This window comes from Drosophila teissieri, chromosome 3R (genome assembly GCF_016746235.2).
Source record: "Drosophila teissieri strain GT53w chromosome 3R, Prin_Dtei_1.1, whole genome shotgun sequence".
In the NCBI taxonomy this organism is placed as follows: domain Eukaryota; kingdom Metazoa; phylum Arthropoda; class Insecta; order Diptera; family Drosophilidae; genus Drosophila; species Drosophila teissieri.
The window spans coordinates 31,347,851-31,369,733 of NC_053032.1; the positions used below are offsets into that span (position 1 = coordinate 31,347,851).

A 21,883-nucleotide genomic window follows, 5' to 3' on the forward strand; every position below is an offset into this window, starting at 1 on the left:
ACTTTAGAAAATTTGAAGACCGAACATGGCAATGAATAAGTTTATTGCCGCGCAAATTGCTTTCCATTTAAATGTACATAATTTCTAGGCGGGAGCTCAACGAGATGAGCATTAAATTTAAGGAAAATGTGGAAAATGCCATCGTAAAAGTGCGGCACATAAATGTAAATTGTAATTTCCGCTGTGCGTTGAGGCGCTGCCACTTGTGGGTGGTTTTCTGGTTTCGGTAAGGGGAAGGGAAAGGGGAAGAGGCAAGTTGAATGAACTTGTTGTTGCATGCGTTTGGCTGCAATTAAAATTACATGCAGTGCATTTCCCATTCTGCGTTCTCCATTCTCCATTCTCCATTCCATTCATAGTGGCTGTCATTCAGAGAAATATATGCATTTTAATTGATGTTGCTGCTGCAACTGCTCATGCTGCTGCTGTTGCTGCTGCTGCTGCTGCTGCTGCGTTGACAGAGTGACCAAGTTAAAGACAGATGTATGACAGATGTCAGTCAACTTGGCAGCCGACTTTCCATTAATTAGGCATAATATTTCATTAGTGTAATGAGCGCCAGGCAGTGGGAAATGTGCCAGTAGCTGCTACTAGCGTCTAATGAAGGCAGCCGCTATCTACACTCGACGAAATTCCAAGTCATTAGGTTGATAAAGAGCAACCAAAACAGGGAAATAAAGCAGGACCTGTGATACTGCATCCCTCTCTGTGGCAGCTGCTTAGAATGTGTATCTCCTAGATACTTTTTACTATGCGGGTAATAGAAAACGGGCATCCCATCTTTCTATCCGTGTATCCGTGTAGGCAAAACAACGGACTTGAGGTCTGGCCATGTGAAATGTGCGAAATGCTGGCATGTATTTTTCAGCTGCTCCTTTGGCTTTTGCGCTCGGCGCCTTTCATTATGCGAGTGCACATTAATTATTTTGTAGTTGCAGCCGGCACAAAAGGCGAACTCTTTTTCTTTCTCCGCCTGTCGGCGAATGTTGTGTGAAGTTGCCGAGAGATATCAGGCCGTGGAATACGGCGTACGGCCGTACGGAATACGGAATACGGAGTACGGAATACGGCAGACACAGTGCCGTGGCTTAATTCGTTTGGGGCTCTAGCTGATTTGATGGGCTCAACGATTGAAACGTTGGTCTTTAGTGTAGTTTGATTTTGAGCAGGAACACAATCTTAACATGTTAGTCACTGCCATGGCAAGCGTCACATGCAGTTGTCCATTGTGCTTATGTGTGCTTAGATTTCGCGCTTTATCAGCCGCATTTCTTCTTGTGGGGGTTCTGGCCTTCTCCAGGCAACTCACCTCCCCCCTCACACCACACACCTCCTACCCCCAAACCTCTCCACCATTTCGTCACGACGGCTTTAAAGCGATATGTTGGCGCTTCCTCCTCTCGCTCTCCTATGCCATGCACTACGGCTCTAATGACATAATCTGCTTTTGGCCAACAACACATAGATACACACACACACTGGAGCAGAAAGCCCTTTAACTAATCCGCTTAAGTGACTTTGTTGGTGCTGCCGCTGTCTGTGGGCCGTAGGTGATTCTTCCCCGCTTCTTCCACTTCATGCATATTAAACTTATCGCCGGCAAACAACCGCAATTATAAAATTATAATGATAATGCCCAACTAGGGAGCGGCAACCGCTGACAGTTGGACTGTCATTGCCAATGATGATGATGATAATGATGTTGGTGTTGATGTTGATGTTGAAGTGGAAGTTGCTTTGGCCGCTGATCTGGCAGGCAGATAAACGGCGAAGCCAAAAGAGTTATTAAAACAAGGCCTAGTGGCTTTAACTGCGCTCAAATGCCAGAGATTTCAACTACAATGTTTACATAGCCGCGGAGCAAACCAGTTTGTCCGTTGCACTTGCATTGCCACTAATTCCCAGCTAATTACCTGCACGATATTAATCACCACTTTCTAACTTCTCCATTTCCATTTCCATTTCCATTGCAGATGGAGCAAGTGCTTGGCTCCCTCGGAGACAACGCGGCGTATACTTAATCTTGTCAACGGGCCAAAGCACGGCTAAGCAAACATGAACTGCCTCTGTCGCCCATCGCGGATTATGTCCGTGCGCATTAATTTGCTGGATGAAACCGAGTTTATACACGAGATCAAGGTAAGTCAGCTCTAGAGCTCCCTTTGTTTTCCCTGCTGGTAAACATGGCCAACTCTTTCGCTTTCACCCCCACAACACCCCCATTCATCCGTCGGCATCATCATCATCATCGTGCTGAAGAGCGTTTTGTGGCCACAAAAGTGTTGCATACTTTGCACGTGCCTCGGATTTTAGGGGTGCCCCATGCCAGGCCAGGCCATGCTCATCAATATTTAGTGCGGGGCCTTGTGACTCGGCAAACATGCAAAGTGTCATCATTCACACGTCCATCGCCACAGCTGTCTGCCGTTTTCCAGCGCCTTTCCATCTCTTTGGCTCAAAACTGCTCACGTTTGCCAAATTAAATGGGTCGCCAGGCGACGACGGATCCCTTTGTCTCCATTCGCCATTCGCCATTCTCCGTTCAGCTTGGCTGGGAAAAATTGTGCTGATTTCGCACGCCATCTCATAGTTGGCATCATTGTGCGGGCAAATCAAATAAATTGTTGTGATTCCTCTCCGCCGGATTGCTGGCTGGGTAGCTGGCTGGCTGGCCTCGATTTCTGCTCTTCGGTTTCAGCAAACCTTTGCAAAATCTTGTCCCCATACGGCCCACATGTGAAAAGGAAACTCGCAGCCAGCATATTTGTATTTGCCTCTCTGGCTTTTAATTGAAAAATATGCCGAGTCCCATTTCGAATACGGATTCCAAGAACGAAATCGAGGGCATAAATCAGTTATGAATGTTTGGGGAAATTTCGTTAAAATGCTATAAAATAGCTCGATGACATCAAGTTGCTATCGATTGTGGCTGAATCGGAAAAGCCAAATTGCCCTGAAAACTCTCTGGTTTAGGCAATTAAATGTTTTTCAATCGATTGAAATGCCAATTGCAGGCCGATCAAGATAAAACTGGAATCTGCAATCTTAATAATCGGCATTAAATCAATTAAGTTCGTAGACCACACCTCCAGCCCGAAAATAACTCCATGAATAATTCAAATTCAGGGTAATCGCCCGATGTTCAGCGAGATAAGGTTCAACTACAACACGATGCCCGATCATATTCAATGCAAATTCTTGTCATCTGCGATGAGATGCGATGCGATGCGATGTGATGCCTGTGCGGTCTGCGACATAATTAGCAGTGACTTAAAGGGCCGCCAGTTAATTATGCAGATGCCGTAAAGTCGGGCCGTGTGTGTATGTACACACATATGCTACACACTATATATATACATATATGTTGTGTGTGCCAGGTAATTGGACCAGTTGAGCGTGAATCGCCCACGGGCTCTAAGTTGTTGCAGCCTGCTGCCTGATTGATCGACCGGCGGTACTGAGTCGGGGAATCGGGAAATCGCTACTCAGGAATTGGTACTAGGGAGTTGGGGAGTCGGGAACTCAACCACGACGAGGACAGACTAGTTTGGCCATTCCGGGAACTGACTAATGACACTGGCACTGAGTCTTGTGGCGTGTGGTGGTGCATGGCATGCGCAGGAATTGGAGCACGTAAAACGCTAATAATCACAGCTCATCAGGGGAGATTTATAATAATTTTACAAGATCCCAGCCGAATGCCAGCGGCTCTAGCATTTGGGGGCGTGGCAACAATTTGACAACGGCCAACTGGCCAAGTGCCAAGTGCCAAATGGCCAACTAGGCGAGTGAGCAAGTGGCTCTTGCAGCCCGCGGGGGTCGCCATTAATGAGTTTAAAAACTGGACAGAGCTGGAGCAAGTGCTTATAATAGCGGGCACAACTTATCGCTTGTCATTATTGGCGGGTCGGGGCGAGTCACCGCGACTCACCACATGATTGATAAAAGACTCGCCGCCGACAAATTCCGAAAACCCAGAAAAAAGCCACCACAAACAACGTCGAAAGCCCAGCCATGAATGAAAACTCAAAGAGCCGCAATGACGATGACGACGACGATGGACTGATATGCAAAAACGACAGCGGAAAAAATGCGTGTGGCCGCCAGCCTCAAAACGTAATTGTATTTACACGACGGCGAAGTCTCTCCATCCAAGGAGCCAAAACTCAGCCAACTTGGCCAACAGACTGCCTGTCAAATTGCCACGGCGTCGTTGTCGTTTTGGCCGTGTTGATTTTGACGGCTGCCGATGGCACTAAACGCACGCACTTAAGGCCACCAAACAACTGCAGTCCACCAACGATGACGAGAGCAGCAGCGTGGGGCTTACAGAAGTGTAGGGGGGTAAATGATGTGGTACGAAGATCAATTTAATGATTGTACAAACATTTATAGAGCAGATGCATAAAGATGTATATGGCTCTTGTACATTTTACTAGCGATTTTTACTGTGTAGTCATAGATATACATGAAACGAGATGCGCTTCACTCGTCTTGCATTTCATTTGGCGCCCCGCCAGTCGATGTTGCGAAATTTACATCTGCAGTTGCGCAATCGATATTTCATGGCCATTTCGTGGACAGAGCTGCGTCGCACGTTGCGTATGAGTGATTACTCGGAATGCGTTATCTTGCGGATTAAATTTAAGCCGACAAGCGGAAAACAAACAAAGTCGTATGGATACACCCCCAAATAAGCGAGCACAATGTCATGAATGAAGTTCGCTTTAAATAAATTTGGCTGAATTACAAGGAGACTTACCAAATGTTTAATTTGTTGCGTGTAGTGCATAAGTTAATAAGGTATAATATAAAAAATACTAATCAAAAGCTGCACTAAGCCGTAACCATAACAACATTAAAAATCATATGTAAAACAATAAAATGTAAAACAAATTACAGTCTTTTAAATAGCAATAAAAGCTTAAAATGTTACATAAATGCATGAATGTTAATGTTATGTGAAGTAATTATTTAATAGCTCTAATTATACCATACGACTGTGAGTTGAGCTTCCCATATAAACGAAACGCAATTGGAGTATATGAAAATGTAAACTATTAGTGAGCACTAGAAAACCAAGTGGATTTCAAATCAAGAAACCATAAATACCAAGCTTATTGTTCCGCAAAATATTCCCTGAAAATCCCTCGCTAAAGCCTGACACAAATTCCAAGAGATCTTAAAGTTGCCGAGCCAAAAGTCTGAGAAATGGAGTTGAACCCGCCGGAATCGAGACAAAACCTCTGGCCCAGAGACCCCGGTGCCCAGTCACTTAAAGGCTGGCAAAACTGTGACAAATGATTTTGACGACTTCATGCCCAGACTGGGAACTCTACGTGCGCATATACATATGTATGTATGTATATAGACCAGTATATAGACCAGAAATCCGTGAGTCTGCGGGCCATTTATCACGCTTACCATGCTAATGACATTTGGCCAAGTCGCACAGACTTCTCGAGTGCTCCCAAGCAGAGCGGCACTTCGCGGCACTTTGCCGCACTTCTTGGCACTTGGGGCGGCCAAAACGGCATAAGCTTGTTATTGCTGGATAAGGTTATATAATTATTTCTTAACGGTTAAGCCGTCCGTGGCGGCCGTGGAGGAGTGTGTGGGCATTGTTTGTCCAGCGCTTGATTCTGTCAATACAGGGTGCCATTGGAGAATTTATGTAAATCATTCACTTCACTCCAGTTCCGTTCAGCTCAACTCAGTTTAGTTCAGTTCAGTTCACTTCACACCGGCCACAATGACAGGCCGAAATGGAAAATGGTTAGTTCGAGTGCTTCACTCGCAAGCAAACACTCGAAGCCAGCAATTCGAAATTACCATACACATACGTATATGGTATCCTAAATATGGGGCCTAAACTGTAGTGCCAAACTCCAGAGCTGGGCCAGAAGTTGGCCAGGCCCCCGAGCGACATTTAATTAGAGTCCGCTGCCCGCGTCATTGCTATATCTGGCCGAAATACGAGTAGACCTGCAGTTTATGGCCAACATAATTAAGTTAAAAGCTTTTTTACAGTCCCCGCCGCTTTCCGTTCCGCAGCGAAAACCGGACAGAGCTCGCTCAAATTGATAATGAAAATGAAAATGAAAATAAGCAAAGCCCATGAAGCGTGTTTAATGGCTAAATAAATGCCGGCGTCTAGATTTCAGCACCCACACCTGTATCCATGCAGCTGGCTATCTGGCTAACTGGCCAACTGGCTATCCCAGTATCTGTGTGTGCTTAAACTTAACAACTTCGGCCAGGTTAGCAGCTATAGACGGTAATTTGGGCCATTTGGCAAGGCCAGGCCATTGATTTGACCCATGAAGTGGGAATGAAAATGGCTGCATTTCCATGGCAAATGCTTAATAACGACTGAGATACTCCGAACTAATGGATTATGTTTTAAAGCACAGAAGTAAATGACTTTTTCTTCGAGCTGCAAAAGATACAAGCTCTGTGGAGAAATCATAAGCGAAATTCAAAATCCACATTGCTCCCGCTTTCAGGCGCATTAAATGACGTAATTAATAAGAGGCAAAAGGTTAGGCCCAAAAGCACCGAGTGTCTTACCTTTCTGCCAGCTCAGCGAAACAGTTTTCCGGCGTTGCCCTTTTGCTTTTCTTTTTGGCACTTTTCGGGGCAGCCGGGGTAATTACTTTATCTGTTGCTGAAGTTGCGCTTCGGTTGGATAATAGGATTAACAAAGAGCCCCTTGAAAGAAACGCAAAACGGCAAACAAAAAATTGAAAACTCGAAAACCCGAAAGCCAGACCAAAACTGGCCGCTCGTTGCCTTTCGCAGCTGTCAGAACCATAACTTAGTGTCAAGTCGAGACTTTGCGGCTATATCTGAATATCTGAATGCGAGTATCTGCGTGGCCACAAGGTCCCCCGCCCCCCCCCAGTCCCAGCACCGTTCCGCTTTCAAAAAGACAAAAAGCAATTGTTCAATCGGTTGAGACTGAGGCTGAATTCAAGCCGGAGGGAGACCGGCGAAATAGATTTGCAAACAATTTGCAACAATTCAATCAAAAAAACTTTAAACGCAAATACACAACGGACAGACATCAGCGGGTGGCCAGCAGTCTCAGTCTGGTGGGTGGTGGACACTGGATGGTGGATGGGGGATGGGGGATGGGGGATGGCAGGCGGTCCGGCTTGACGGCCATCAGATAACTCACTCACCTGGTGGTCCGACGTCCGCCATCCGCCATCCGCCATCCGACGTCCAATTCCCGGGAACCCCTTGAACCCCTGGCAGCCCTGAAGCCCTGGAACACCGAATCTCCAGCTTCTTTGCGCCCTGTGTCGCTGTCAGTTGGCTTCGCCGTTTGTTTGCCAAGCGTTTGAATGGGTTAGCGAACAAAGCGCCAAAGAAATTCAAGGTGAGCGCAGACTTGTACACCTGGAAAAAAAAGAAAACCCCAGGCAAGGCTATAAAAAAAGTGAAGAGATATGTTGGGTAACCAACCTTGCGAAGCAATTATACAATTACATATGGAACCAATGCTGGAACTAACTTGTAAATCTTAAATAGTGAAAAACCATTTATGTTTCTGCAGATTTCTAGAAAGATTTGTTGAAGTGCACACAGAGACATCCATTGCTTGGATAAGCGCAGAAATATTTGCGAGGCAAACAATGATATCCAGCATTTGCACAGACGTCGTGCGATTGCGATAGCGGAAAATGCAAGTGATGCCTCTGCGGCGGAAGTCGTAGCTCTCGCCGGAAAAGCGGAAAAGCGCGAGACAAGTTGAACAGTTTGAACATCCGAGCATCCGAACATCTGAACATCTGAGCCTCTGAGCATCTGAATAGTTGCACGTGCAGTATTTCACCGGGTATTTCACTTGGCGGATGCAGAACGCCCAGATGCATCGATAGCATGGCCCAGAGCTTGGATTAGCACTGCAAAGGGAGTCAGGCTCAAAGAGAATTCCCCAAAAAAAATATGTGCCGGAAAGATGCGACAGCCGTCGACAGACCAACAGAAAAACGGAAAAAAACATAAGGCACTGGTTGCAACCCAGAAAAAACAGCCCGAACATGCCGCAAAAAATGTCAGGAAAAACGGTGGAAAAACAGAAATGGAAGTGCCGCTATGTGACGATGACGATGACGATGATGTACCAGTACCCACAACTCATATCGCAGCTAGGGCCAAAACTGCCAGCCAAGCCAAGCCAAGCCGATTCCACGGCTAAATCCGAGGCCAAAGCTGGAGCTGTAGCTGGAACTGATGCTGAATGTGCGATGTAGGTTGCTGGTCGTTGGATGTTGAACCTGAGTCCAAAGTCAGAGCCAAAGTCAGAGGCTGAGCAGAGTCGCAGCCATCCGCATCTAGCATTGTCAGGCTTTGTGCCGCATGCAGTTGCCGTTTGCCGTTCGTCGTTTGCCGTTTGGCGTGGCATGCGAAATAAAACTCTCGTAAACAGACAGCGACGTCTCTGAGCTGCCAGCATCGGCGGAACAAGGAGCTGTCAGCTTTGGCTCAGACCGCCGACTAACAGATACCCTAGAAGGTCACTCACTCTATGCATGCCATCTTTCAAAACATAGGTTTTCTATTTGAACTTGGTGTGATCTGCTTAATTGGTTGAAGAATTAGTTGCATGCACCCATAACTCATTCTTTGCTGCTTATACAAGAACTCCTTTACAACGCATTTGTATGACCAAGCTGAGTGCTGTGGCCGAGTCAACGTTGTGCCCACCTGGTGCAGGGTATGGCCATCACACACGGTACAGGAATCTCAAAAGGCAGCATCCACTGCGACAACAACAACACCAAACCCACTGACAACAAACATTGCGAAGAACAAGCAGCCGGCAAACAACAAAAAAGTAAAAAAAAAATAAAAGAAAAAGAAAAACCGAGACGAGTCGAGTCGAGGAACCTTCTCTTCGGCGCTGAGCTGCAGGAATTACGCAAATCTCGTTTGTTGAATGTGTTTTTCAGTTAGGTGAAGATGCGCCAATATGGGATGAGCAGGGTGGATCCGATCCCGTGCCCCAAAAGGGGGTTCCCCAGAAGGGGGGAAGAAGGGAGGGGGAAGAAGCGGAGGGGCGTGGAGCAGACATAAATCTGCTTTAGCATTTGGAAAGGCTGCCTGGTTTTTGTGCATAACGACGACACGATGTTGCTGCCATTGCTTTTCTTTCATTTTGTCGCCGTTTTGTCTGTGACATTGCTCTGTGCGACTCACTCTGTTTTAGCCCCGTTTGTTTGCTCTTTCTGGCTTTTATTTCCACTCCTCTTATTTCAGAGCCCTGAGCTTAAGACTCATAATGCCGTTATAAACACAAACGAATGCAGCTCTCTGCATCTGTTTTTTGCATTTGTTTTCATTTTTCGCTTCTCGCTTTTTTTCCAACCCAGAGTTGTGTGCATTTTTTGTTGTCAGAGGTCAGCGCTCGTTTAAGCCAAGCATCGCAATTATACGCACAATGCAATTGGCGAGGCTGAGACGCACACAGACACAGCTCACATGGCATGGGCATTAAGTATACGACCCGTGCAACGCAGAACCTTTTGGGGGCAGATGCCGAGTGGAGCATCAGTTCAGTTCCCGCAGCTCTGACCTGACTCACTTCTTATTTTCCATTTCAGGCAGCTTTGTTTTTATGTGCTCCTGCAAGGGCAATAAGCTGGCGTTTCTTGTTAGCCGCCTTGCAGTTTAAATGGCAGCAAATGAGCTTAGGAGGAAATGCGCTGTAATCCGACTGGGCTGGATGAAATTGCACCAGCAATGCGTTCAGACTTTAAAGTTAATAATTAAGCCATCTATAAATTCGCACACTCGTATTTATTGGAACTGTGAAACACTTGCGACCCAGCTTGACTATTCATGAAGTCAAGTTAGTTTCAAGCAGTTTTGACAAGCACGTGTGTCTGGGGAGCTCATCTTTTCGAAAGCATAAAACACGTGCTAATTATATTAAAGCCCGGCGCATTTCCGCACACGCAAAAGGCCGAAACTGGGTTAGTCACGTCGTTAAAGTTTGCCAAGACGCTGATTACGTTTTAGCCGGAACGCGGTGCTGGGATTTTCGCTTCTTTTTTCGCCCGAAAAGTGTCCCCCGGGGGGGTGGAAATAGGGGGGGTTGTTTAGGGCTGGCTGGTGGCCAGACATGTGTGCTATATTTTCCGCTTTACCACTTGGCGTTCTCTAATTAAGTTGCATGGCAAAAACTTGCTCCTTTCTGCTCTGAGCTCTGTGCTCTGTGCTCTGGTGTTGCCGTCAGCTGACAAGAAAAGCAGCAATCGAGGTTGAGAGCCAGCAGTCGGTAGTCAGTCGGCGGGGGATGGCGAAAAATGTAAGCTCATTAAGTGTACTTGGCCAGGATTCGATGTCCTTTGGCTCCGGGGCAGGAGACTGGAGGCAGGCGTAGGTCCTTCCAGCAACATCAAAGTAAGCATAATTTGATTAAGACATTTTAGCCAAAGACCTAATCATCATTAGCATCAACATAATCATCGCCAGGCACATCCGGCGTCTTCTTAATTTTTTCTATTTTTCCTATTTTGTTTTTCCGTCCTCGAGTTGCCTTTGCTGCGATGTCAGCATCAGGATCATCCACAGCCTTCATCCTTTGATGCCCCAGACATCATCTACGTCACTGGTCCGGGGGAAAATCTAATTTATTGAACTCTGTCAGTGAGTGAGTTGTGTGGAAATTGGCGCTGGAGTTGGGGCGCCAATGTTTCCGCCCCCAGAAACGTTTGTCTGAACGCCTGAACGTGGAAAACCTTTTGGGACCCAAAACACTCTTGTTTGCACAAGTTTTTCCGGCAAAACCCATGTGATTAATTGCGGTCCTTACTTGTATACGTTGATTTCTGGCCATAACTTAGGCGCTGAACGACTAGTTCATTAGGCTGGTTTCCAATTGGGGGCTGGTTGGGATTCCTGCAAGGTACGGAATCCAATAAGAATCCCAGATCGATAGAGACGCCTCACTTGCTTGCGGCACACTTTAAGGAATGTTATTTCACTCGCTTTTGCCTCATTTGGAATTCCATTTACGTGCACATGCATTATTAGCTCCTTCTCTCGGTGAGTAAACGGCAACCGACAATATGATGAACGCTCATGTTTCTTATGCATTTTTAAAATGCACTCTTCTTCTCGTGTTTTGTGTTTTATGGTAAAAGCATTGACAGCAAACTCAGAGGAGTCGGAAGAGTCGGAGGAGTCGGAGGAGCGGCAGCTGGAACAAGAGCTTTCGGTGGAAGGATGACAACAATAAGGACTCGACTTGTGTAGGAAATTTCACAGACCATTGTCTTAATGTCCTTGCCCACGTTCACTCCACGTATTTGTAATGCAATTTGAGCTGCAGGACCAGAGTAGAAATTTGATGTCCTGCCCAGCTGCAGCATCACGTTCGCTCTGCCACTGCCGATGTCACTTCACTGTCACTGTCGCTGTCACTGTGTCACTTCGTCCTGTTAACGACTGTCATCTAATGCAGTCGGCACAAATGCAATTAGTTTTCGACACACACGCACACGAGTCCTGGCACCGTGCACACTCACACACTCGCACACTCACACACTTGCATTCTCGTCCTGCGGCACGGAGCTCATGCAAAAATCAACTCAGCTCGGCTTTTTGATGCGGAATGAGCTCTCATGCGGAGATTATGGCTCCTATCCACTGGGATCTCGGTTTGTTTTGGGTATGTTCAGAAGTAAATGGTTATTGGGCAGATCTGGCGCACTATAGATATGTATTTAGGCATATCAAGTTCACTGTTTAAACGAGATTGGAATAGGGTATTGTACAGTTTGCCATTAGTATTACATATATAAGTAACTGGACATGTGGCAAACATTTCCCAACAATGTGTATCAAATATCATTTGCAAGACACAACCCAAACTTCGACTCCATCTTTTGGCATTTACAATTCCCAGACGGCGAGTTAAGCAGCTCGATTTCGGACTCCAAGTCCGAGGTCAGCAGAATGTTTACCATAAATTCAAAACGAGTTCAGCTCGAAGTTGCGAGCCAACTGGCAGTTACACCGAGTTCCCACTCCCGGAATCCCAGTGTGTTCACACTTGCCAGCCATTAAGTTTATTACGCAACAACAATAAAGCAGGCCAATATGCATGCGAAGGGAAATGCCGTGTGCAGGATATGGATGTTCACAAGGACATGGCTGTGGATGTGGCTGAGGCTGTAGATGTGGCTGTGTATGTGTATGTGGATGCGGATGCCCCAAAGGGATCCTTCGACCAGGCAGAAATACCATAAATAAAACATGGCAGCGGGTCGAACAAACAACAAAAGGCAAAAGTCACTGTCTGCTGGTCAGTTGGCGAAAAGCAAAAAAGCAGAGAAGCAAAAAAGCAAAAAAACAAAAAAAAAATGAGTAGCACATGAGACACACTGCAGACAATCGAGGAGGAGCATCAGCTGCCGCGGGGGGCGGCGGTAAACAGGGGGCGTGGCAGCTGCCTTTGCGGTTAACAAAAGCACACCCCACGGCCATAGTTTGGGTGCTTTTTGCGGTTCCTGCGTTCCTGCGTTCCTGCAGCTGCGGCTGCTGCTGGTGGCCACCTTTTTCGGGGTGAATCCGCTTTCGATTCCGAGATCTCCCCAGAGAGTAAACTCAATTTATTATTGCCACTAGACAGACGGACGGACGGACGGACGGGCGGGGAGGAATTGGCATTTTAAAGCTGTAACAAATTAAATTAAACCAACAGCAAAAATTGTTGATTGCCCGACTTTGGCCGCCTTCGATTTGCCATAAATTGTTTGGTCGAGAGAAAGAAGGGGCCATTTTGCTATTTCCACATTTATTTTCTCGCCGGCACAGAGGCACACACAGAAAAAAAGGCAGCAATTTTCCAATTGAATAATTGTCACTGGGAAGTTTTCACTTTTGTCGGCGCAGGACTTGGCCAACTGGATGGAAAATGGGCGCAGGACGAGGGGGAAAATGGAAAGGGAAAAGGAAAAGCAAAAGGAGGGCCGTGTCTGTGGCCATTCAATGGCTCAACAGTTTGCCAGTGTTTCCAGTGTTTGCCTTTACCACTCCGTCTCTCTGCCTTTCCTGCCGTTTATCCCTCCTGTTTATCCCCAGGACTCTCTGCTCTGCTCTGCTCTGCTCTGCTCTGTTTTAACAGCAATTTTCTTGTCTATTTTCAGGATGATTTGCCGGGCCAAGCTCTGCTGGATGTCGTCTTCGCCAGGCTCAATTTAATCGAGACCTCATACTTCGGCATACGCTACATAGACGACGAGAATCAGACGGTAAGTGGAAGCCAAGATCCAAAATGGAAAAAACAGTGAAGCAGACCGCTTCCGCTGGGCACACATATTGGTTTTGGAAATTCATTTTCCTTTTCCTTGAAATTCATTGAGGCGCGATGAAAAACGAAAACAAAAAGCCCCAGCAAACCAGACTATGGCAACTCTTTGAGTTGAGAGTCCTTTGCCTGCGGCGCTGGCTAGATATTTTCGCTTTCGTTCGTCCTGCCACCGCTGGTGTCCTTCATTGACATTCACACACACATACGACCACCTGGTTGCGCCCCTGAACTTACCCCCCATTTGCCATTTGCATTTCCCCACAGCACTGGCTCGATCCTGCGTCGCGCATCTCCCGGCAACTCAAACCCAAGTCGGATCCCTATGACTTGTACTTCGGCGTGAAGTTCTACGCCGCCGATCCCTGCAAGCTGCTGGAGGAAATAACCAGGTGAGGCAATCCAATCCTAAGCCCTTCTCACTAAACTAAGCCACAAACACTTAAGGGTCAGATTCAGATTGTTATCAGTTCTGGTGGCATTTAAAAATATTAAATACGGACAGACATTAACAATTTAAGCACTTAATTTGTGCCATCCCATCTTTGGTGTGCCATAAATTCGGTAAATTGAATTTGGCAAATTTAATTTGTTAATTGAGGCACACAGACGCATAATTATAATGCAATAAACAACAAATGAACAAATGAAGCGAATTGAGATGCACGGCCTGCAAACTGAAACTGAAAACTGAAAACCGAAAGCTGAATGCTGTGAACTCAGCTAATGGATAATGCATCGAGCAATTAATGCATTTATGCGCGCACATCAAGCGAAATAAATTAAAATAACGCCAGTGGAAAAGGCCAGCGGGCCGAAGGGAAAACGCCAAATGTCGCGAATGTCGAGGAAAATGGCCGGGGGAAATGCTGGAAATGTGGAAATGTGACCGTGGCAATGGTTTTCATCGCCACATCATCGGGTGTGCGGGTGTCCTGGTGTCCCGATGTCCTGATGTCCCGGTGTCCTGATGTCCTGGTGTCTGGTTATCCTGGGGCGATTGCTGCATTTATCAAGCATTTGGTGTGTGCAAATATTTGCTCTCCATACGACGACACGTTGGCCATAATCATTCGCAGGGCGACGGCAAAACCATTGGCCAAACATCATCAAAATCCCGGCCAACTGCCGCGGAATCCACTCAATCCACTGAATCGACAGAATCGACTGCTAATATTAGCGCATATAAATGCATCGAAATGCACTTCTGGCCAAGTGGAAAAGGGGCGGCCAGCCATCAGCGGCATGAGGGGGCGTGGCAGTGCAATTGCCGCTGCATTATTGGAAGTGCACTAGGGCCAAAGAATATCGTGTTATTTTAGCTATACAAAGTCTGCGGCGCACAATAAACGGCAATTGACTTTGGTCGGCACAAAGTTGAAAATTCCAAACGATGAGTTGATTTCCAGGCAGGCAGGACACACAGGACACACTGGACACACAGGCCACACAGGACACGGAGGATTAAGGCAAACAGGCAGCTTGAAGCTCGAACTGCGCTTGATTTTAGCAAATAATTGTGAAATATGATGCCGGCCTACCGCCTGCCGTCTGTCGTTTACGAGTATTTGTTTCGTTTTCATAATTTCCATGATTTCCATGATTTCGATGATTTCCCTGTTACGCCCCAAAGTCAACAAATCGGCCGTATGTTTGTTTTGGACAAGCATTCGGGGGGATCAACTAATTTTATGCCCAGACTTCTGTTTGCCCACTTGTTAACTGCTTCTGGTGCTTGTTTTCGGGATTTTGGGTTTTCGGATTCAGGGTTTTTGGCATTTTGTGCTGCCATGTTGGCTAATGAAATTTGTCACTTGCAGGTATCAACTTTTCCTGCAAGTCAAACAGGATGTTCTGCAGGGACGACTGCCCGTGGCCTTTGAGCTGGCCGCCGAGCTGGGAGCCTTTGTGGTGCAGTGTAAGTAATGGAACACCTTCCCTTTGCAAATGCCAATTGATTCTTAGGTTCTTAGTATTTCCTTTGACTCGAGTATATCCTTGACTTTAACTCGTACTTAAAGCTTACTTTGCATCCACTAATCAGAGTTATCTACACATCCCCAGCTGAACTTGGTGACTACGATCAGCGGCGCCATTCGAAGGGCTACGTGTCCGAGTTCCGGCTGCTGCCCAACCAGAGCAACGAGCTGGAAACCCGCGTCTCCGAGCTCCACCAGCAGCTCAAGGGAATGTCGCCCTCCAGTGCGGAGCTCAACTATCTGGACAAAGTCAAATGGCACGACATGTACGGCGTGGATTTGCATCCCGTTCTGGTGAGTAATGTGCTGATGCTGCTCATGTGTCAAACCAAATCGGCTGAAATGCTTAATGCTGAATGCTGAATGCTGAAATGGGGGGTGGCATGTAGGACCTATGTGGATATGGATAGTTCCCTCACATGACCCGAAGTTCTCTGAAACCGCAGATGGCAGACGGCAGACGGCATTCGACGTTCAACCAGCCGCATAAAAGGGGTCAGAGGGAAATGCAAAGTTTAATTTCATTTCGGGGCAAATATTATAAATCATTTGCTCACATTTCTGTGGGGTCCCCAATCCCCCACCCACCCCCAATTGGGAAAGGGGAGGGGAAATGATTACCCCCGAAAAGGCGAGTCTCGTGTGTCTACGCTTTTGTGCTGCGTAAGTTGGCACTTCATTTGCATTTTTTATTGCCCTTTACTTTGATATCAAACCTCAATAAATCACCAGCTGTGTTTGTATACATGCGTGGAGTCGGGCATCCCGAACCCTTGTACTTCATATGGTATGGTATGTGCCACAATAAAGCCTATATCCACCCCCTTCTCGCGCACTCGTCGCCGCCCTTGTGTTTGTTTATAGACACAAATCATTGACTATCGCGGCGCCAGGCCGCCGTCTTTTATATGTTTTGCCGCTCTCTGGTTCCTTTTCCTTTTTAATTTAATTAACAGCCGAAATTACATTTATTTCGCCTTCTTTTTTTGGTTGGTTGGTTGGTTGGGCGGCATTATAAGAACGAGGTATCCATAAAAATGCCGCCTGCTGCTAATGGGCGAAAACTTTCCTCTTGTTAACACATTTTTTGGCAATGGCCGAAAGGAAACTTTTGCGCCCGCCTTCGCATGCGAAAGTTTCTCAGCTTTCTCAGTTTCCCAGTATCTCAGTATCTCAGCTTCTCATTTTCTCCACTTTTTCCCAACACTTTTCCCCTTTTCCCGCAGGGCGAGGACAGCGTGGAGTACTTCCTGGGCCTGACTCCAAGCGGGATTGTCGTGCTGCGCAACAAGACGACGGTGGCTCATTACTATTGGCCGCGCATTGCCAAAGTTTATTATAAAGGACGCTACTTTATGCTCAGGATAAGCGATAAAAATGTAAATTCCCCCACGCACCCAACGCAACGCAACGCAACTGGAAACTCGAAACTGTAAACTGTAAACTGTTAACTGTTAGCTAGCTGGGCACCCGAAACGACAATGGCCACATGGCCACTGTGACGATGTGGATGAGTGTCCCCAATTCCGATTCCTAGCCCATCCCAGCCATAAATTTGTTCGCCGACAAGTGCCTTTTACAATTTGCAGTTCGTTCCGCGAGTGAATGCTCGAAAGTTGGCACTAAAGGGTAGGAGACGTAGACCTGCGACAAAGTCGAGTAGGAAGTATCTGGCAGTTGAGAGGGTTTTGGGGGAGGAATGTAGATATATAAACCAATACTCATATCTGAATTGTATTTAAATAATATCGGCTCAATCAATACTCATTAATGAAGTCATATTTGGGTACTCAAGTTTCCTAGGTACAGATCCTCCTTCATAGTCAACAGGGTATCCGTTAGTCCGCAGCTCCCTTCGCGTGCTTTCAATTTCTTATTCCCGTTTTGCAGTGTCGCCAATTTTTCTATGTGCTCCTTATGGCGACAACTTTTGGCTGTCAGCGGCATCAAGTGGCGCCAGGAGCCAAAAGCGGAGGAGGACTCGTTAGACAACAAGTAGCTGGTAGCTGGTAGCTGGAAGATGGTAGCCTTGGTAGCAGATAGCAGATAGAGGACGCCAAATGGCTGGAGCTGCCGAAAGTTGCACACTTTCGGGTGTTAACGCTTTGATAATCAAAAAAGTTTCCCAGCCAGTTGACGCGCACAAAAGGCGGAAACTTAAGCATTTTCCTTTCCTTCGCCTTGATTTTTCCCTTTTCCTTCCCAGCTTCTTTTTTTTCCTTTTTTTTGTGTTTTTTTGGCCAGCACTTTAGAGTTTGGAATGGGAAATGGGAGGGCGCGAACCCGACAGGGGCATTCATTCAGTCACTCCGCCTCTTTGTCGGCATGTCCATGTCCCAGTCGAGTTTCCAGTTCCCTGTTCCCAGTTCGCAGTTCCCATCGTGACTCGACTCTTGTGCTTATCACACCTCTGCTATTGCGATTGCGATTGCGACTCCGTTCCCGTTTCTTCCCGCAGAACGAGCTGAGCACCTACGGATTCGAGACGCCTCGCAAGTCGGCCTGCAAGCACTTGTGGCGCTGCTGCGTGGAGCACCATGCCTTCTTCAGGCAGGTGCGAGTGGCTCCTCTGCCCAGCTCGCAGTCGCATGCCGCCGATTTGTTCCAGCTGGGATCGCGCTTCAGGCACAGGTGAGTAACCATCCAATCATCCAAGTGGCCACAAATACTAGGGAGTACTGGGCAGTACTGGGAACTCTCCAGGAAGTTCCTGTGGGTGCAGTCGTGTGTGCTCCGCCCATCAGATGGAGTTGTTGAGCCAAAACAAAAAGTGCACCGTTGCCTAATTTATTGGCCAAACCCAAAAGCGCAGCCAATTAAGACGTAACGAATTTCAATGGCCCAGACACTCGAGTTCAATCCCCGGCCTCAAAGTGCACCTCATGTGATTAGCTCATTAAGGGGCAGCTCAAGTGGAGCTGGTTCTTGAGAGGATGGATGGCTAGATGGGGCATTCCGAGGATTCATTTTCCTATAAATGTGTACGGGCATATTAGACATGCCTTAATTTACTACCACTGTAAAAGTAACGCACTAAAATCTGTAATAAATTCAATGTTAACTTCATATAGGCCGAACTGGAGATACTCTTTGCTTTACGAATCCAAAACTTAGGCCCATCAAGTCGGCACTAAATGAGAGGGCCACTCCAGTTTCAAAGAAGACCCCTGAAAACGCCAAAATGCACCAAGTTCGCATGTCAGCTCCTCGAGTTTCCCGCCGCACCAATTAGAGCTCATCTCTGGCCCAGTCAACCAGTCAAATCCAAACAGAAGCAGCATCCAGATGCAGTGCAGCCCGACCAGTGTTCATAGATCAAGTTTACGCCATCGCCTGCATGGCCAACTAATTGGAAGTCCAATAAAAATGTCGGATCTGCAGGGGTACTGCGGATGGAGCTGGGCATGGCGATGGGGCTGGGGATTGGGATTAGGAGGCCTTCGGGCAGTCAGCCAAAAAGCAACTCGAGTGCAAAGCCCACTAATGACTTTCTGCGAAAAGGCGGCTCTAAGCTGTTGCTGCTGCTGCTGCTGCCTCACCAAATGCAGGCAATTGTGCATGACGAATGTGGCAGGAAATCGAGGGAATCCAGGGAGTCCAGGGAATGGAGGGGAACTCTGGGGCTTCAGGTCCTTCATGTTTATGACTGGACATTTGCGGTGACTGCGGCTGACCATTTAGTTGCTGCGGTAAACTTTCTTGCTCCGGGACTCGAAATGGAGTTCACGTGGCCAGCAGTAACTCAGTGAAACTATTAACTTGGCTGCCAGGGCATTTCTAGTGGCCAAAAACAAAGTTTTTTTTATTTTTTGGCAGGGGCGTCGGCTCATTTTATGACTGCCCCAAGAACAGAACGTTTTTAATTTGAGAAACAAATGAAAGTTTCGCAGTTTTTATTTGGCTGTGTGAGCTTTACAACCTTTTTATGGTTCACTGTTCATTATTAGCGTCTTCTATGATCCGTACTCTCGCTTTCCTTTTCTGTTTCTGTTTCTGTTTCCTTTTCTTTTCCCATTTCCTTTTTGTTTTTCACATTTTCCCATTTTGGTTGTTAATATTTTTGGACGCCTTTATGCCTACTTTTATGTTGCCCACCACCACCGCATGTCTGCCAACCCCGAACCACACCCAAAGTCGCCCGGACAAGCAAACGGAGAAGGATGCACTCTCCGCCGGACGATCGCCGCCCGCCTTCACCCGCACTCCCTCGAAGCGCCAGCCGCGCCGCGTGATTGATGACTTTTTTAACAGCCACAGCAACAGCAATGGAAATGGCCATGGCCATGGCATTGGCAATGGAAATGGGAACGGAGCAAGTGGAGCGGGAACATTAGGAGGCGGCAGCCACATGGGCAACAGGCCGCTGCCCCAGCCCGGCATGGGCACCATCTCCAAGTGAGTACCCAAGTCCAGAGTGTGCCCATCATTTGTTTTCATTCCGAGCACAAAAGTTTTGATTTACCCGTCCGCCCAAGTCGCCCATGTGTATTTACCCATCGCGCTCCGTATTTTACCCATTTACGTGCGGCAGCTGCTTCCTTTGACGTACATAGTTGTCCTTTTTTCCGGCCAAGTCCTGTTCTTTTTTTTTTGGCCGCCAAGTCCTTTTTTGCTTTTTAGTAATCATTTTTGGGAGCTGGCGCGCCGGAAGAGCTCTCATGTGGCTCGTTGGCGAGCACAGCACTCGCCTTTGATCTCTTTTTAATTTTCAAACATATATTTTTCGGCATGGCTATTGCCATTCGGAATCGCCGGGTTCAATTTGAAAGGAATGCGAATGCGAATACGAATGCAGCCGGAGCACTTCATCATTCCCCTTTTCCGCCTGCGTTTGCGTTTGACAGGACAAACAGGATACACGGATAGAAGCTCCTTGGCATTGTCCTGGCTCAAGTGCCCTCTGGCACTGTGGGTTCTGTTTCGAATTCGTGTTTGAAATCCATTTAGTTGCCATTTCGAGGGCAGTTACATTGTCTAGACGCAGCATTTATTAAATGTTTTATGGTTGTGCACATCAAATTATATGGACAAATAAAAATCATAGAAGTTTCGAGCGAAATTGAGTCATGCCAGGCGATTTATAGTCGGGGAGTGTATATGCCATTGTAGAGACCCGAATCGAAAGCGATCCCAAGCAGCACTTGAATTGGACAATTACCAGCCAGCCTTTCCAGCTGTCCAGTGTAAGTGTTTGCCCACCATCCGTGCATAAATTACACGCTCAGGTGAGGCTCTAAATAAGGTAATAGAAGCCAATCGTAATCGCTGGATTCCTGGGGCTGGATGCCTGGGGCCTGGGTGCTGCAGCTCATCCTGGGATGAGCAAATAGCCAGCGTCATTTATCATTTGCAAACAAAGAGAAGCCCAAACATCAGGCCAATCAGGCAGCCGATCCCCGCCACACCACACCACACCACACTATTCAGATCCCAGATCCCAGAACCCAGATGCCAGATCACAAATCACAGATCGCTGCATCCCAGGGAGCATAAATCACCGGGCACGTTCTTCTGGGATCTTCTGTGCCCCTCAGTGGAACTGAACTGGACTGAAGCGACGACTCCTGAGAGTACAAAATGATTGCCCGCTGATTGCCAGTGCGGCAATTACTCAATTTTGCACACGCGCATTATTTGTCTGTGTCGATCTCGTGGCATGGTTACATGGTGGCATGGTGGCATGGTTGGAGGAGCCTCCTCTCCTGCCTCCGCAGATCGAATTGGACAGCCTGGACAGCCTAAATGGCCTTCCATGCCGCGGACTTTAATCAACGTTTATGTTAAACAATTTAAATTTATGGCAAAATAATGCGAGATCGCGATGACTGATCCCCCGCCTTTAATCTCTTCCACTCCCCGCCGATGCACAGCAACTACGACAGCCCCTATCGCTCCACCTACAGCATACCCACCAGCCTGGGCATCCGACCTTGCCACCAGCAGCAGAACAACAACTCCAGCAGCTACAACAACAACAGCGGGGGCAACCTGCAAACGCCCGACTCCCCGCGGAGCACCCGGAGTGCTCCCTGGCCCAGATCCCAGCAGCGCTCCCTCTTCGGCCACAATCCGTCGAGTCCGCGATCCGTGAGATCGGCGAGTACGGCGGGCGGCGGGCTGCACCACCATCACAGCCACCACAGCCACGGCCACGGCACCAGCCACCATCCGCACCACCAGTCCTCGACGGCGGGGGCCACCTCCTCGTCCTCGCACCACCACCGACAGCAGCGGGCCAGCTCCTCCTCCGCCTCCCACCAGCAGCAGAGATACCGCTCCAGTTCCGTGGAGAGCCACTCCTCCAACGACTCCAGGTCCACGCGCAAGTAAGTTTTCGTAAAAGTTAACATACAAGGTTAAGTATAAAAGTACTTTAGAGATTACAAACTATTTTTAAGGGAGGAAAGAGCTTTAATTTTTAAGAATGGTACCAAACCCATCAACTGTGATTATTGCATAGATCTTAAACCTTAGTTCGACCAAGTCCACTTTCAAAGGGCATCCGTTTTGAATCTTGAATGAATTTAGATAAATGCGACGCGTGCGAATTTTATCAAACTAGATGAATTAAGGTCGTCAA

General features: G+C 47.4%; 1 protein-coding gene across 5 annotated transcripts in view; it reads left to right on the forward strand.

Annotated features, from left to right (window-relative positions):
* LOC122619618 (band 4.1-like protein 4A) overlaps positions 1-21,883 on the forward strand; it is a 58,523-nt gene that overhangs the window by 23,900 nt on the left and 12,740 nt on the right. For all 5 annotated transcript variants that reach the window (XM_043796653.1, XM_043796654.1, XM_043796655.1 and 2 more), the window contains exons 2-10: positions 1,974-2,139; positions 13,164-13,268; positions 13,592-13,716; positions 15,145-15,242; positions 15,389-15,597; positions 16,530-16,682; positions 17,762-17,934; positions 19,438-19,698; positions 21,174-21,629. In XM_043796653.1, coding sequence (XP_043652588.1) covers positions 2,056-2,139; positions 13,164-13,268; positions 13,592-13,716; positions 15,145-15,242; positions 15,389-15,597; positions 16,530-16,682; positions 17,762-17,934; positions 19,438-19,698; positions 21,174-21,629 — 1,664 coding nt within the window. In that variant the 5' untranslated portion in view covers positions 1,974-2,055. The remainder of the gene's footprint in view (positions 1-1,973; positions 2,140-13,163; positions 13,269-13,591; positions 13,717-15,144; positions 15,243-15,388; positions 15,598-16,529; positions 16,683-17,761; positions 17,935-19,437; positions 19,699-21,173; positions 21,630-21,883) is intronic.